The sequence below is a fragment of the Coregonus clupeaformis genome, chromosome 40 (genome assembly GCF_020615455.1).
Source record: "Coregonus clupeaformis isolate EN_2021a chromosome 40, ASM2061545v1, whole genome shotgun sequence".
NCBI lineage: Eukaryota > Metazoa > Chordata > Actinopteri > Salmoniformes > Salmonidae > Coregonus > Coregonus clupeaformis.
In genome coordinates this window covers 12,081,100-12,098,951 of record NC_059231.1, presented here as the reverse complement: position 1 = coordinate 12,098,951, position 17,852 = coordinate 12,081,100, and the positions used below count along the sequence as shown (strand labels likewise).

General features: G+C 44.6%; 1 protein-coding gene across 1 annotated transcript in view; it reads right to left on the bottom strand.

The window, feature by feature from the left end:
• Window positions 1-17,852, bottom strand: part of LOC121555041 (transmembrane protein 198-B) — a 71,195-nt gene that overhangs the window by 34,194 nt on the left and 19,149 nt on the right. The window contains exon 2 of the mRNA XM_041868815.2: window positions 1,689-2,014. Within this exon, the coding sequence (XP_041724749.2) occupies window positions 1,689-1,869 (181 nt within the window). The 5' untranslated portion in view covers window positions 1,870-2,014. The remainder of the gene's footprint in view (window positions 1-1,688; window positions 2,015-17,852) is intronic.

Sequence of the window (17,852 nt, the reverse complement as noted above, 5' to 3'; positions counted from 1 at the left end):
CAGCACTCCATCACTATCCTTCTTGGTCAAATAGCCCTTCCACAGCCTGGAGGTGTGCTTTGGGTCATTGTCCTGTTGAAAAACAAATGATAGTCCCACTAAGCGCAAAACAGATGGGATGGCGTATCGCTGCAGAATGCTGTGGTAGCCATGCTGGTTAAATGTGCCATGAATTCTAAATAAATCACTGACAGTGTCACCAGCAAAGCACCCCCACACCATAACACCTCCTCCTCCATGCTTCACGGTGGGAACCACATATGCGGAGATCATCCGTTCACCTATTCTGCGTCTCACAAAGATGGCGGTTGGAACCAAAAATCTCCAATTTGGACTCCAGACTAAAGGACAGATTTCCACCGGTCTAATGTCCATTGCTCGTGTTTCTTGGCCCAAGCAGGTCTCTTCTTATTATTGGTGTCCTTTAGTAGTGGTTTCTTTGCAGCAATTCAACCATGAAAGCCTGATTCACGCAGTCTCCTCTGAACAGTTGATGTTGAAATGTGTCTGTTACTTGAACTCTGTGAAGCATTTATTTGGGCTGCAATCTAAGGTTCAGTTAACTCTAATGAACTTATCCTCTGCAGCAGAGGTAACGCTGGGTCTTCCATTCCTGTGGCGGTGAGACCAAGTTTCATCATAGCGCTTGATGGTTTTTGCGACTGCACTTGAAGAAACTTTCAAAGTTCCTGAAATGTTTAGGTTTGACTGACCTTCATGTCTTAAAGTAATGATGGACTCTCGTTTCTCTTTGCTCATTTGAGCTGAGGCCCTATGACAACTATCTGTCTGAAATCCTGCAAGACTACAGCTGAGGTCCTATGACAACTATCTGTCTGAAATCTAGCAAGACTACAACTGAGGCCCTATGAAACAACGTCCTCTTCATCTCCTCTGAGTAAACCAGGTTATTTATCTTGTGCATTAAGTGAAGGAGGATAAAATCATTGTATTTTTCTTGCTCTAACAAAGAGGACTAACAAACTCTAACATATAGTATTTTCCCTTCTCTTGGTTTGTCTCGATCATGGAACAGATTGGGAAGTGACAACCATGGTGAGACGACAGCTGTTATGTTAGTTATAAACCAACAGCAATTAACTGAGATTGCTCGCTCAGATTTGAGACGATGTGACAGTGTTTTTATCCACATTAAAACTTATGCGGTTATGGTTATTCATGTGAATAAGAATGGACAAGGTCAACATGTTGTTGTGGATTGGTTGGTTGCTGCTGATGATGAGTTAAGATGAACTCAATGTAATTCTGATGGAAAATGGACAATACACATTACATTCTACATTACATTCTACATTACATATCTCTATGGTCTTACCAAAGAAGCAGGTTGTGTTAACTTCCCACTGGGCACAGACGTCAGTTCAACGTACAGTTTTTGATTTATATTTGGTTGAGTTGTCAACTAACCTGAATTCAACGTGAAATCAACAAAAAATGTCACCATGTCATTGGATATAGGTTCAAAAGTGAGGTGGAAAAAAAATACAAAATTCCCTTATGTTGATGAGTTTTTTCAAATCCAAACAGTTTTCTATGTTGATTCAACGTCATCACATATCATGTTTTTTTTTTTTTTGGAGAAATGACGTGGAAACAATGTTGATTCAACCGGTTTTTGCCCAGTGCGATAGCTCTGTTGTAAATCTATAACAGGATTATCATCTTACCAAAGAAGCAGTATATGATGCCGAAGAGGCAGCACATGGAGCAGACCACAGAGGGAACGATCTCGTAGCGACGCTCTATGGCCTCGTCACAGCTGACCACCCTCTCAGGGCTCCCCGGGTCATGTGGTGGAGGGGCCAGTTTGAAGGCCAGCAGCTGAGGCCAGGATGTAGATGATGTCATGGTGAATAGGGTATTAAGGGATGGGGTCAAGGGTTAGGGGTTAAATAGGTGGGCCGGGACAGGGAGGATCAGGGGTTAGGGGTTAAATAGGTGGGCCGGGACAGGGAGGATCAGGGAGTGATGTTACCCATCCAAAACGATCCACCTGAGAGAAAGAGAGAGAGCGAGAGAGAGAGTCTGAGTTTGAACACAACTATACAAATCCTTTAGATACAGAAAACACTAATAACACAAAATAATCTTATTTCAGTTGTTTTCTGAGAGAAGAGAGAGAGAGAGAGAGAGAGAGAGAGAGAGAGAGAGAGAGAGAGAGAGAGAGAGAGAGAGAGAGAGAGAGAGAGAGAGAGAGAGAGAGAGAGAGAGAGAGAGAGAGAGAGAGAGAGAGAAAGAGAGAGAGAGACATAGCATTATTGATTGGATGTTTATGCATTAGTGAGGGCTGAGCGAGGCAGCATACGTTTCATTCTCCTCCCATACTCTCTGAGAAGCCATACATTCACAACACATCAGGCCCATAATGCACTGCATGAACTGTAAGTACAAACCATTTACTCCTCCTAACTACTCATTTCCATTCTCTACACACAATTTATATCTCTATATCTACCAGCGTGTCCTGTGTGTGTCCCAAATGGCACCATATTCCCTATCTAGTGCACTACCTTTGACCAGAGCCCTGTTAAAAAATAGTGCACTACATAGGGGATAGGGTGACATTTGGGACAAAGCGCTTGTCCATTTTCTCCTCTCTGATTCAAACCTGCAGGTCAGTGCACCTGCCATGTAGGACCATGTGTTTTTTATTTATTTTTATTTTATTTCACCTTTATTTAACCAGGTAAACCAGTTGAGAACAAGTTCTCATTTACAACTGCGACCTGGCCAAGATAAAGCAAAGCAGTGCGATAAAAACAACACAGAGTTACATATGGGGTAAAAAAAACATAAAGTCAAAAATACAACAGAAAATATATATACAGTGTGTGCAAATGTAGCAAGTTATGGAGGTAAGGCAATAAATAGGCTATAGTGCAAAATAATTACAATAGTATTAACACTGGAATGCTAGATGTGCAAGAGATTATGTGCAAATAGAGATACTGGGGTGCAAAAGAGCAAAATAAATAACAATATAGGGATGAGGTAGTTGGGTGGGCTAATTTCAGATGGGCTGTGTACAGGTGCAGTGATCGGTAAGGTGCTCTGACAACTGATGCTTAAAGTTAGTGAGGGAGATAAGAGTCTCCAGCTTCAGAGATTTTTGCAATTCGTTCCAGTCATTGGCAGCAGAGAACTGGAAGGAATGGCAGACAAAGGAGGTGTTGGCTTTGGGAATGACCAGTGAGATATACCTGCAGGAGCGCAGACTACGGGTGGGTGCTGCTATGGTGACCAATGAGCTAAGATAAGGCGGGGATTTGCCTAGCAGTGATTTATAGATGGCCTGGAGCCAGTGGGTTTGACGACGAACATGTAGTGAGGACCAGCCAACAAGAGCGTACAGGTCACAGTGGTGGGTAGTGTATGGGGCTTTGGAGACAAAACGGATGGCACTGTGACCTGTGTGATACCACTCACCACTTAGCCTGACATCTACAGACAGATGTGTTATGATGATGATCCCCCCCCAGGCACCTCCTCCTCCCCTCCTCCTCCATCTCCATCTCCCCTCCATCTCCTCCTCCCCTCCACCTCCTCCTCCTCCCCTCCATCTCCTCCATCTCCTCCTCCTACCCTCCATCATCTCCTCCTCTCCCCTCCACCTCCTCCTCCCCTCCATCTCCTCCTCTCCCCTCCATCTCCTCCTCCCCTCCATCTCCCCTCCATCTCCTCCTCCTCCTCCTCCATCTCCTCCTCCCCTCCACCTCCTCCTCCTCCTCCCCTCCATCCCTTCCTTCCTACCTTCCTTACTTCCTTCCTTCCTTCCTTTGCCTCTTCCTTCCTCCACCTCTCATAGCTAGTTAGACAAACAGAGCTGGCTGAACATGGCCATGCCTGGCTGCACAGAGAGGTCAAAGCCATGTTGCTCTTATCACCACCTGGCCTGCTGTAAGCTGCAGTCTCACAGAAACATCACCACCTTGCCTGGCCTGGTTCTCTTTTAAAGTTGTGAATACGTAAACTTATTTTGTCTTTTTGACACTAAATTGCGTTATGTATTCTGAACTATGACAATTGAAGATACTTGAACATTAATATTTGTTGTAGTGAACATAAAAATGTAGGGCCTCTTCTACTTAAATTATTAACATTCTTTGTTGTTTTTTTCAAGTGTAAGTAGTAAGTAGTTCTGATTAGTAATGTTCAGTGGTCGTGTCTTAATGTTTAACATTGTTTTTGACGATTTGTCATTTGAACCCACTTTAGCAGGCGTTGTTGAGCAGTAACATGGAGGTAGAGCTGTAATCAGTCATTGTTGAACACAGCGCTCATTCCTCTAACAGTAACATGGAGGTAGAGCTGTAACCAGTCATGGTTGAACACAGTGCTCATTCCTCTAACAGTAACTAGCGGTAAAGCTGTACTCCATACAAGACTGATTAAGCAGGTAGCTTAGTGGTTAAGAGCGTTGTGCCACTAACCAAAAGGTTGCTGGTTCTAATCCCCGAGCCGACCAGGTGAAAAATCAGTCGATGTGCCCTTGAGCAAGGCACTTAACCCTAGTTGCTCTGGATAAGAGTGTCTGCTAAATGACTAAAAAAAGATTAAAATATTTTTTTTAATGCTGCATTAGCCTCATTAAGAGTGGTGAACATGACCTTGTTGATGGTGGGAATGGCTTGTCACATTATTGAACGTCAACTTGCTTGACGGTTTTAATATCCGTTCATCACGATCAATTACACCTCATAGCACAACAAACTGCTTAACACTATTATAGAACTATACTTTTCTTTCTTCAAACATCCATACAACATTGTGTATAAGTATCATAAAGAAGGAAAAAAAAGTGTTACCCACAATCCTCTAAAAACAGAGGCACATGGTCCATTTGAAGACATGCTCCGGAACTTTGTCAACTAATAAGTATTTTTTCAACCTCCCGCATTGGGCTGGATGTGTCAATGTGTAGTTCATACATGCATTATCTATGACCAGAATTACTGTCTTACCTCAATTAGCCACGAAATCCCTAGTTTGAAAGCAACTGTTTTGTTAGACTTACATTTCAAAAACTAAAACGCATTGCATTTGGGACAAATCATTCACTAAACCCTAAGCCTCAACTAAATCTTGTAATAAATAATGTGGAAATTGAGCAAGTTGAGGAGCCTAAACTGCTTGGAGTAACCCTGGATTGTAAACTGTCATGGTCAAAACATATTGATACAACAGTAGCTAAGATGGGGAGAAGTCTGTCCATAATAAAGTGCTGCTCTACCTTCTTAACAGCACTATCAACAAGGCAGGTCCTACAGGCCCTAGTTTTGTTGCACATGGACTACTGTTCAGTCGTGTGGTCTGGTGCCACAAAGAGGGACTTGGGAAAATTGCAACTGGCTCAGAACACGGCAGCACGGCTGGCCCTTGGATGTACACAGAGAGCTAACATTAATAATATGCATGTCAATCTCTCCTGGCTCAAAGTGGAGGAGCGATTGACTTCATCACTACTTGTATTTGTGAGAGGTATTGACATGTTGAAAGCACCGAGCTGTCTGTTTAAACGACTAGCACACAGCTCAGACACCCATGCATACCCCACAAGACATGCCACCAGAGGTCTCTTCACAGTCCCCAAGTCCAGAACAGACTATGGGAGGCGCACAGTACTACATAGAGCCATGACTACATGGAACTCTATTCCACATCAGGTAACGATGCAAGCAGTAGAATCATATTTAAAAAACAGATAAAAATACACCTTATGGAACAGCGGGGACAGTGAAGCAACACAAACATAGACACATGCATACACACACACACACAAACACACACATTATAACATACGCACTATACACACACGTACACATGGATTTTGAGTTATAGATATGTGGTAGTAGAGTAGAGGTCTGAGGGCACACACTTAGTGTGTTGTGAAATCTGTTATGAATGTATTGTAATGTTTTTTTTAATGTATAAGTGCCTTCATTTTGCATTCCTCTAGCAGTAACTGCAGGTAGAGCTATAATCAGTCATGGTTGAGGACATTGCTCATTCCTCTAACAGTAACTAGCGGTAAAGCTGTACTCTTTACAAGACTGATTAAGCAGGTAGCTTAGTGGTTAAGAGCGTTGTGCCAGTAACTGAAAGGTCGCTGGTTCTAATCCCTGAGCCGACTAGGTGAAAAATCAGGAAGAGTAGCTGATGCCTTGGCAGGAACTAATGGGGATCCATAATAAATACAAATAAACACAAACTGTTTTTCTGGAAGCTGTGCTGTACCCTATTCACTAAATATCCCCCCTATGTGGGCCAGCCTCCTAGCAATTCCAGCTCTAACCAATGAGCTTCAGCCATTTGAGTGACAGCTAGAAAGAGACCATGCACAGAGAGAGAGAGAGCAATGACGTTGTGCACAAATCTGCACATATGTGATGTAGTATGCAATTTTCGGGGCACACTTTTGGCTCATATGCACTACTTTCAGAACTACTGGCTAAAGCTATACAAAAGTACCGGAGAATCTCTTTAAAAGGTCAATTGCCCCCCCTTAGAACCAACTTCTCCTTGAGCGGTAGTGTTCTGTCCTCTTAAACCGACCGTTGGTCTGGAGTAGGACTAGACAGGGTTAAATAGTGGAATGGGGGGTGGTGCGTTTGTCAGAGAGGGCTAATAGTTGGCAGCGCAATTTTGTATTACTGTATCAAGAATTTACTGTACACGTCTGCATACACCATTGCAGTAGGTGGAGGTGTATGCACCTAAAAATCGGATGCGATCCGCGACCCAATCCCAAAGAAGAAGAAGAAGAAGAACCAAACTTCTATGCTTTTAAAGGGCCTATGTGCCAATCGATATGAGTCAGAAACATTAATTCTAGTGGCAAATGTACTACAAAGTGTAAATAGTATAATTGTATCATTTTGGTCATGGGGTCAGTCTCGTTCCAAAATGTAGTTTTGTGAGTGAGTTCGTCCCAAACTTACTGGAGGGTTGGCTATACATTCCCACTACATGGATTACTTACGTGCCCACTCTTACCAATGATGTTCAATTGTCCAGAGACAACACGTTGTGGTACGCCTCCAGCTGCCATGTGGACATCTGTTGTCAAGCATATGGGTGCAACTCACGCACATTTCGCTCGGGAAATAGGAGTGAAAATGGGCTTCCATAAAGTTGGTGTAAACTTTCTAAGCATTTCAACAATATTGCCAGATGGCCAAGAATGGATTACATCCGACACAGTCACTACTTTTACCTGTCAAACCACTGTCACTTCTCAAACCAAAGATATGACAACTAACACGGATTTGCAAGTTAGGTTGCCAGCTAGCATTCGGGGGCTCTGCTAACCCAAAACAACATGGCCTGTTCTCATAAAAGTTTATAGTGTATTTTCTAGAGCAAAAATAAAGGATGGTACTTGTCTACTACAAATATAGCTATGGCTCTGGCAGCAAATACAATAACGTCTCAGCGAGCACTTAGTAACGTACACAGGTTGCATAGTAACGGTGTCAGCGTCGCCGGCCTGAATCTATTCTGGAGAACACAGTCCCTCTCTTAGCATATACATTACTTCCAAACTAGAAAAGGTATACGTTTATTGAGTAGTTATATTTTAATTCATTCACAGGCTACGTACATAACCTGGTGGATGTGTTGTTCAGCAGCGTCTTGGGAACCCCCCAAGAACCATATTGGGAACCATACCAGGAGCTGTTCCAGAAGGCAGAGGCAGTGGCCAGACACCAGTCCCCGTTTCAAAGTAATGGAGGACACTTCAATCAGGTTGGTCACATTTGATCTCATCAATGGTCAACATACTTCCTGTCCTGGAATTCACCCAGCCACCATTGATAATGTAATCAGTGCTGTGTGTATGTGTGTGTTGTATGTTGTAAGGAGGTGCCACCTTCCACTGTGCCAATGGACTACTCCTGGGCCCGAGTGAGTAATGTCCACCAGTCAGTGCCATTCTGATACGTGCCCCTTGTAAATTAGCTGTGAATCATAATCTCTGATTGGCTATGTTCAACCGTGTATTTACTATTGGCTTCCATGACACTCTCTCTCTCTCTCTCGTTCTCTCTATTTACTATTGGCTTCCATGACTCTCTCTCTCTCTCTCTTTCTCTCTATTTACTATTGGCTTCCATGACACTCTCTCTCTCTCTCTCGTTCTCTCTATTTACTATTGGCTTCCATGACACTCTCTCTCTCTCTCTTTCTCTCTATTTACTATTGGCTTCCATGACACTCTCTCTCTCTTTCTCTCTATTTACTGTTGGCTTCCATGACTCTCTCTCTCTCTCTCTCTTTCTCTCTATTTACTGTTGGCTTCCATGACACTCTCTCTCTCTCTCTCTCTCTCTATTTACTGTTGGCTTCCATGACTGTATAATGACAGTCTTTCTCTCTCTCCCTCTGTGATATAGGAGCTGGGTCAGAAATAGGAGCCGAAGACAGGCTCCTTGCTGACCAGTATCTGTGACTAGAGGCCTGGAGCTTATCTACGCTGCCATGACCAGTATCTGTGACGAGAGGCCTGGAGCTTATCTACGCTGCCATGACCAGTATCTGTGACGAGAGGCCTGGAGCTTATCTACGCTGCCATGACCAGTATCTGTGACGAGAGGCCTGGAGCTTATCTACGCTGCCATGACCAGTATCTGTGACTAGAGGCCTGGAGCTTATCTACGCTGCCATGACCAGTATCTGTGACGAGAGGCCTGGAGCGTATCTACGCTGCCATGACCAGTATCTGTGACGAGAGGCCTGGAGCTTATCTACGCTGCCATGACCAGTATCTGTGACGAGAGGCCTGGAGCTTATCTACGCTGCCATGACCAGTATCTGTGACTAGAGGCCTGGAGCTTATCTACGCTGCCATGACCAGTATCTGTGACGAGAGGCCTGGAGCGTATCTACGCTGCCATGACCAGTATCTGTGACGAGAGGCCTGGAGCTTATCTACGCTGCCATGACCAGTATCTGTGACGAGAGGCCTGGAGCTTATCTACGCTGCCATGACCAGTATCTGTGACGAGAGGCCTGGAGCTTATCTACGCTGCCATGACCAGTATCTGTGACGAGAGGCCTGGAGCTTATCTACGCTGCCATGACCAGTATCTGTGACTAGAGGCCTGGAGCTTATCTACGCTGCCATGACCAGTATCTGTGACAAGAGGCCTGGAGCTTATCTACGCTGCCATGACCAGTATCTGTGACGAGAGGCCTGGAGCTTAACTACGCTGCCATGACCAGTATCTGTGACGAGAGGCCGGGGAGCTTATCTACGCTGCCATGACCAGTATCTGTGACGAGAGGCCTGGATCTGAACTACGCTGCCATGACCAGTATCTGTGACGAGAGGCCTGGAGCTGATCTACGCTGCCATGACCAGTATCTGTGACGAGAGGCCTGGATCTGATCTACGCTGCCATGACCAGTATCTGTGACGAGAGGCCTGGATCTGATCTACGCTGCCATGACCAGTATCTGTGACGAGAGGCCTGGAGCTTATCTACGCTGCCATGACCAGTATCTGTGACGAGAGGCCTGGATCTGATCTACGCTGCCATGACCAGTATCTGTGACGAGAGGCCTGGATCTGATCTACACAGGTTCTTGTATAATTGAATGCTGAGTGCAAGGTCTCTCCCAATTTAGACATCACTATCAACCTGTCTTTCAGTCAGATTACTCATTTCCTTCTGCCCATCTGTAGAAAAACAAGGAAGAGTTGATGAGTGACACATGTATTGGAAGGGTGATATTACTAAACATTTGTGATGTACTGTCTTATTAGGAACACCTGTAAGGATATTTAGTTCTGGGATTATGTCCACATGTAGCCTACACCTGTAAGGATATTTAGTTCTGTGATTATGTCCACATGTAGCCTACACCTGTAAGGATATTTCGTTCTGGGATTATGTCCACATGTAGCCTACACCTGTAAGGATATTTAGTTCTGGGATTATGTCCACATGTAGCCTACACCTGTAAGGATATTTAGTTCTGGGATTATGTCCACATGTAGCCTACACCTGTAAGGATATTAGTAGTTCTGGGATTATGTCCACATGTAGCCTACACCTGTAAGGATATTAGTTCTGGGATTATGTCCACATGTAGCCTACACCTGTAAGGATATTAGTTCTGGGATTATGTCCACATGTAGCCTACACCTGTAAGGATATTTCGTTCTGGGATTATGTCCACATGTAGCCTACACCTGTAAGGATATTTAGTTCTGGGATTATGTCCACATGTAGCCTACACCTGTAAGGATATTAGTTCTGGGATTATGTCCACATGTAGCCTACACCTGTAAGGATATTAGTTCTGGGATTATGTCCACATGTAGCCTACACCTGTAAGGATATTAGTAGTTCTGGGATTATGTCCACATGTAGCCTATACCTGTAAGGATATTTAGTTCTGGGATTATGTCCACATGTAGCCTACACCTGTAAGGATATTAGTTCTGGGATTATGTCCACATGTAGCCTACACCTGTAAGGATATTAGTAGTTCTGGCATTATGTCCTCATGTAGCCTACACCTGTAAGGATATTTAGTTCTGGGATTATGTCCACATGTAGCCTACACCTGTAAGGATATTTAGTTCTGGGATTATGTCCACATGTAGCCTACATCTGTAGGGATATTTGTTCTGGGATTATGTCCACATGTAGCCTACACCTGTAAGGATATTTAGTTCTGGGATTATGTCCACATGTAGCCTACACCTGTAGGGATATTCTTTCTGGGATTATGTCCATATGTAGCCTACACCTGTAGGGATATTAGTTCTGGGATTATGTCCACATGTAGCCTGTAACCTGTAGGGATATTCATTCTGGGATTATGTCCACATGTAGCCTACACCTGTAGGGATATTAGTTCTGGGATTATGTCCACCTGTAGCCTACACCTGTAAGGATATTTAGTTCTGGGATTATGTCCACATGTAGCCTACACCTGTAGGGATATTAGTTCTGGGATTATGTCCACATGTAGCCTGTAACCTGTAAGGATATTTATTTCTGGGATTATGTCCACATGTAGCCTACACCTGTAAGGATATTAGTTCTGGGATTATGTCCACATGTAGCCTACACCTGTAAGGATATTTAGTTCTGGGATTATGTCCACATGTAGCCTACACCTGTAAGGATATTAGTAGTTCTGGGATTATGTCCACATGTAGCCTACACCTGTAAGGATATTAGTTCTGGGATTATGTCCACATGTAGCCTACACCTGTAAGGATATTAGTTCTGGGATTATGTCCACATGTAGCCTACACCTGTAGGGATATTAGTTCTGGGATTATGTCCACATGTAGCCTACACCTGTAAGGATATTAGTAGATCTGGGATTATGTCCACATGTAGCCTACACCTGTAAGGATATTTAGGTCTGGGATTATGTCCACATGTAGACTACACCTGTAAGGATATTAGTAGTTCTGGGATTATGTCCACATATTGCCTACACCTGTAAGGATATTAGTAGTTCTGGGATTATGTCCACATGTAGCCTACACCTGTAAGGATATTAGTTCTGGGATTATGTCCACATGTAGCCTACACCTGTACGGATATTAGTTCTGGGATTATGTCCACATGTAGCCTACACCTGTAAGGATATTAGTCGTTTTGGGATTATGTCCACATGTAGCGTACACCTGTAAGGATATTTAGTTCTGGGATTATGTCCACATGTAGCCTACACCTGTAAGGATATTAGTTATGGGATTATGTCCACATGTAGCCTACACCTGTAAGGATATTAGTTCTGGGATTATGTCCACATGTAGCCTGTAACCTGTAGGGATATTCGTTCTGGGATTATGTCCACATGTAGCCTACACTTGTAGGGATATTAGTTCTGGTATTATGTCCACATGTAGCCTGTAACCTGTAAGGATATTAGTAGTTCTGGGATTATGTCCACATGTAGCCTACACCTGTAGGGATATTAGTTCTGGGATTATGTCCACATGTAGCCTGTAACCTGTAAGGATATTTATTTCTGGGATTATGTCCACATGTAGCCTACACCTGTAAGGATATTAGTTCTGGGATTATGTCCACATGTAGCCTACACCTGTAAGGATATTTAGTTCTGGGATTATGTCCACATGTAGCCTACACCTGTAAGGATATTAGTAGTTCTGGGATTATGTCCACATGTAGCCTACACCTGTAAGGATATTAGTTCTGGGATTATGTCCACATGTAGCCTACACCTGTAAGGATATTAGTTCTGGGATTATGTCCACATGTAGCCTACACCTGTAGGGATATTAGTTCTGGGATTATGTCCACATGTAGCCTACACCTGTAAGGATATTAGTAGATCTGGGATTATGTCCACATGTAGCCTACACCTGTAAGGATATTTAGGTCTGGGATTATGTCCACATGTAGCCTACACCTGTAAGGATATTAGTAGTTCTGGGATTATGTCCACATGTAGCCTACACCTGTAAGGATATTAGTTCTGGGATTATGTCCACATGTAGCCTACACCTGTACGGATAATAGTTCTGGGATTATGTCCACATGTAGCCTACACCTGTAAGGATATTAGTCGTTTTGGGATTATGTCCACATGTAGCCTACACCTGTAAGGATATTTAGTTCTGGGATTATGTCCACATGTAGCCTACACCTGTAAGGATATTAGTTATGGGATTATGTCCACATGTAGCCTACACCTGTAAGGATATTAGTTCTGGGATTATGTCCACATGTAGCCTGTAACCTGTAGGGATATTCGTTCTGGGATTATGTCCACATGTAGCCTACACTTGTAGGGATATTAGTTCTGGGATTATGTCCACATGTAGCCTGTAACCTGTAAGGATATTAGTAGTTCTGGGATTATGTCTACATGTAGCCTACACCTGTAGGGATATTTTGTTCTGGAATTATGTCCACATGTAGCCTACACCTGTATGGATATTAGTAGTTCTGGGATTATGTCCTCATGTAGCCTACACCTGGAAGGATATTTAGTTCTGGGATTATGTCCACATGTAGCCTACACCTGTAGGGATATTTAGTTCTGGGATTATGTCCACATGTAGCCTACACCTGTAAGGATATTTAGTTCTGGGATTATGTCCACATGTAGCCTACACCTGTAAGGATATTTAGTTCTGGGATTATGTCCACATGTAGCCTACATCTGTAGGGATATTAGTAGTTCTGGGATTATGTCCACATGTAGCCTGTAACCTGTAAGGATATTAGTAGTTCTGGGATTATGTCCTCATGTAGCCTACACCTGTAAGGATATTTAGTTCTGGGATTATGTCCACATGTAGCCTACACCTGTAAGGATATTTAGTTCTGGGATTATGTCCACATGTAGCCTGTAACCTGTAAGGATATTTAGTTCTGGGATTATGTCCACATGTAGCCTACACCTGTAAGGATATTAGTAGTTCTGGGATTATGTCCACATGTAGCCTACACCTGTAAGGATATTTAGTTCTGGGATTATGTCCACATGTAGCCTACACCTGTAAGGATATTTAGTTCTGGGATTATGTCCACATGTAGCCTACACCTGTAAGGATATTTAGTTCTGGGATTATGTCCACATGTAGCCTGTAACCTGTAAGGATATTTCGTTCTGGGATTATGTCCACATGTAGCCTACACCTGTAAGGATATTAGTAGTTCTGGGATTATGTCCACATGTAGCCTACACCTGTAAAGATATTTAGTTCTGGGATTATGTCCACATGTAGCCTACACCTGTAAGGATATTTAGTCCTGGGATTATGTCCACATGTAGCCTACACCTGTAAGGATATTTAGTTCTGGGATTATGTCCACATGTAGCCTGTAACCTGTAAGGATATTTCGTTCTGGGATTATGTCCACATGTAGCCTACACCTGTAAGGATATTAGTAGTTCTGGGATTATGTCCACATGTAGCCTACACCTGTAAGGATATTTAGTTCTGGGATTATGTCCACATGTAGCCTACACCTGTAAGGATATTAGTAGTTCTGGGATTATGTCCACATGTAGCCTACACCTGTAGGGATATTAGTTCTGGGATTTGTCCCCCGGGAAAGATCTAACAGCGGACATAAGGAGAGACGAGACAAAACTAGCCAGTTATAGAATATTGTGTTGTAGGACAGCTGTGCTGACTCAAGGCCGGCCCTAGTGGTCGGGGACTTTAATGCAGGGAAACTTACATACGTTCTACCTAATTTCTACCAGCATGTTAAATGTGCAACCAGAGGAAAAAAAAACTCTAGACCACCGATACTCCACACACAGAGACGCATACAAATCTCTCCCTCGCCCTCCATTTGGCAAATCTGACCATAACTCTATCCTCCTGATTCCTGCTTATAAGCAAAAACTAAAGCAGGAAGCACCAGTGACTCGGTTAATAAAAAAAGTGGTCAGATGATGCAGATGCTAAACTACAGGACTGTTTTGCTAGCACAGACTGGAATATGTTCTAGGATTCTTCCGATGGCATTGAGGAGTACACCACATCAGTCACTGGCTTCATCAATAAGTGCATCGATGAAGTCGTCCCCACAGTGACTGTACGTACCCCAACCAGAAACCATGGATTACAGGCAACATCCGCACTGAGCTAAAGGGTAGAGCTGCCGCTTTCAAGGAGCGGGACTCTAACTCGGACGCTTATAAGAAATCCCGCTATGCCCTCCGACGAACCATCAAACAGGCAAAGAGTCAATACAGGACTAAGATTGAACCGTATTAAACTGGCTCCGATGGTCGTCGGATGTGGCAGGGCTTGCAAACTATTACAGACTACAAAGGGAAGCACAGCCACAGCTGCCCAGTGACACAAGCCTACCAGACAAGCTAAATCACTTCTATGCTCGCTTCGAGGCAAGCAACACTGAAGCATGCATGAGAGCACCAGCTGTTCCGGACGACTGTGTGATCACGCTCTCCGTAGCTGATGTGAGCAAGACCTTTAAACAGGTCAACATTCACAAGACCACGGGGCCAGACGGATTACCAGGACGTGTACTCTGAGCATGCGCTGACCAACTGGCAAGTGTCTTCACTGACATTTTCAACATGTCCCTGACTGAGTCTGTAATACCAACATGTTTCAAGCAGACCACCATAGTCCCTGTGCCCAAGAACACTAAGATAACCTGCCTAAATGACTACCGACCCATAGCACTGACGTTTGTAGCCATGAAGTGCTTTGAAAGGCTCGTCATGGCTCACATCAACACCATTATCCCAGAAACCCTAGACACACTCCAATTTGCATACCGCCCCAACAGATCCACAGATGATGCAATCTCTACTCCCTGTTCACCCATGACTGCATGGCCAGGCACGACTCCAACACCATCATTAACTTTGCCGATGACACAACAGTGGTAGGCCTGATCACCGACAACGACGAGACAGCCTATAGGGAGGAGGTCAGAGACCAGGCCGTGTGGTGCAAGGACAACAACCTCTCCCTCAACGTGACCAAGACAAAGGAGATGATTGTGGACTACAGGAAAAAGAAGAGAACTGAGTACGCCCCCATTCTCATCGACAGGGCTGTAGTGGAACAGGTTGAGAGCTTCAAGTTCCTTGGTGTCCACATCACCAACAAACTATCATGGTCCAAACACACCAAGACAGTCGTGAAGAGGGCACAACAAAGCCTATTCCCCCTCAGGAGACTGAAAAGATTTGGCATGGGTCCTCAGATCCTCAAAAAGTTATACAGCTGCACCATCAAGAGCATCCTGACTGGTTGCATCACCGCCTTGTATGGCAACTACTCGTCCTCCGACCACAAGGCACTACAGAGGGTAGTGCGTACGTCCCAGTACATCACTGGGGCCAAGCTTCCTGCCATCCAGGACCTCTATACCAGGCAGTGTCAGAGGAAGGCCCTACAAATTGTCAAAGACTCCAGCCATCCTAGTCATAGACTGTTCTCTCTGCTACCGCACGGCAAGCGGTACCGGAGCGCCAAGTCTAGGTCCAAAAGGTTTCTTAACAGCATCTACCCTCAGGCCATATGACTCCTGAACAGCTAATCATGGCTACCCGGACTATTTGCATTGTCCCCCCCATCCCACCACCTCTTTTACGCTGCTGCTACTCTCTGTTTATTATCTATGCATAGTCACTTTAACTCTACCCACATGTACATATTACCTCAATTACCTAGACTAGCCGGTACCCCCGCACATTGACTCTGTACCGGTACCCCCCAGTATATAGCCTCCATACTGTTATTTTATTTTCCTGCTGCTCTTTAATTATTTTTAATTTAAATTTTTTAATCATCTATTTTTTACTTAACACTTATTTTTCTTAAAACTGCATTGTTGGTTAAGGGCTTGTAAGTAAGCATTTCACTGTAAGGTCTACAACTGTTGTATTCGGCGCATGTGGCAAATCAAATTTGATTTGATTTGATTCAACACTATTCGGCTGACACAGAACCCAGCATCTTAACAGTCTGAGCCTCCGAAAAGCTAGCTAATGGACTGTGCAAGTGGGGACACTTCAGGCTGAGGAGTTTCATACATCCCCATGTGCTACACTAACAGCTCAAACATCAAGTAAAGAAGAGACCAAAATAATAAAACATCAATGAGAAGAAGAAGAAGAAACTCTGTTCTAAGTCATCTAATAGGGCTGCAGTGTGTGACTCCCACAGCTCTCATCACAGTGCAGTGCCCTGCGTTTGATGACAAATTTGGGAAGTAGATTCATTTCAGAAGGAAGACACACTCTCCACAGAGAGGAACATCATTTAAGTCTCTAAGATGGGGGCATAATTTCAGTCTCTAAGAGGGGGGGGGGCATCATTTAAAGCTCATGGTGTTAAAACAGCAGAGATCATGAAAGGGATTCCCTCCATAGACCCCTGATAGCCTGTTCCCAGATATGTGCTGTCTTGCCAGCTATGGTCATTCGCTATATAACACAAACAGATTGGGGACCAGGCTAGGTCTTAATGCGCTCAACCCAAGCTTATTCAATTGTCTATAGCAAACGAGTACACAGTATAACCTTCTGTCAAAATGTCTGATAGGTGGTTAAAACAGGAGTGTGGCTAGGAAGCCAGTAGTCTACTTCCCTTTGATACTTCCTGGGCAGGACGTTCATAGTCCACATGACCCTTAAAGGACCCACAAGGTAGAAGGACATTTCAATTCAATGTGTTTGTTCTTTAGTCCTCCCCTTCAGCCTTCATTAGTTTGACAGATTTCTGTAACTCATTTACCATCACATCATGGTTGGTGTTCTATTCCTATTTCTATTCCTCCTTTCCTCCCCTCCAGTCCTCTCCTCCCCTCGTCTCCTCCAGTCCTCTCCTCCCCTCTCCTCCCCTCGTCTCCTCCAGTCCTCTTCTCCCCTCGTCTCCTCCCCTCGTCTCCTCCAGTCCTCTCCTCCCCTCGTCCACTCCAGTCCTCTCCTCCCCTCCAGTCCTCGTCCCCTTCAGTCCTCTCCTCCCCTCGTCTCCTCCAGTCCTCTCCTTCCCTCGAGTCCTCTCCTCCCCTCGTCCCCTCCAGTCCTCGTCCCCTCCAGTCCTCTCCTCCCCTCGTCTCCTCCACTCGTCCCCTCCAGTCCTCTCCTCCCCTCCAGTCCTCTCCTCCCCTCGTCCCCTCCAGTCCTCTCGTCCCCTCGTCCCCTCCAGTCCTCTCGTCCCCTCGTCCACTCCAGTCCTCTCCTCCCCTCGTCCACTCCAGTCCTCTCCTCCCCTCGTCCCCTCCAGTCCTCTCGTCCCCTCGTCCCCTCCAGTCCTCTCCTCCCCTCGTCCCCTCCAGTCCTCTCCTCCCCATGGACCCAAGACAACTGAACTGGGTAAGTGTAAGCAATAG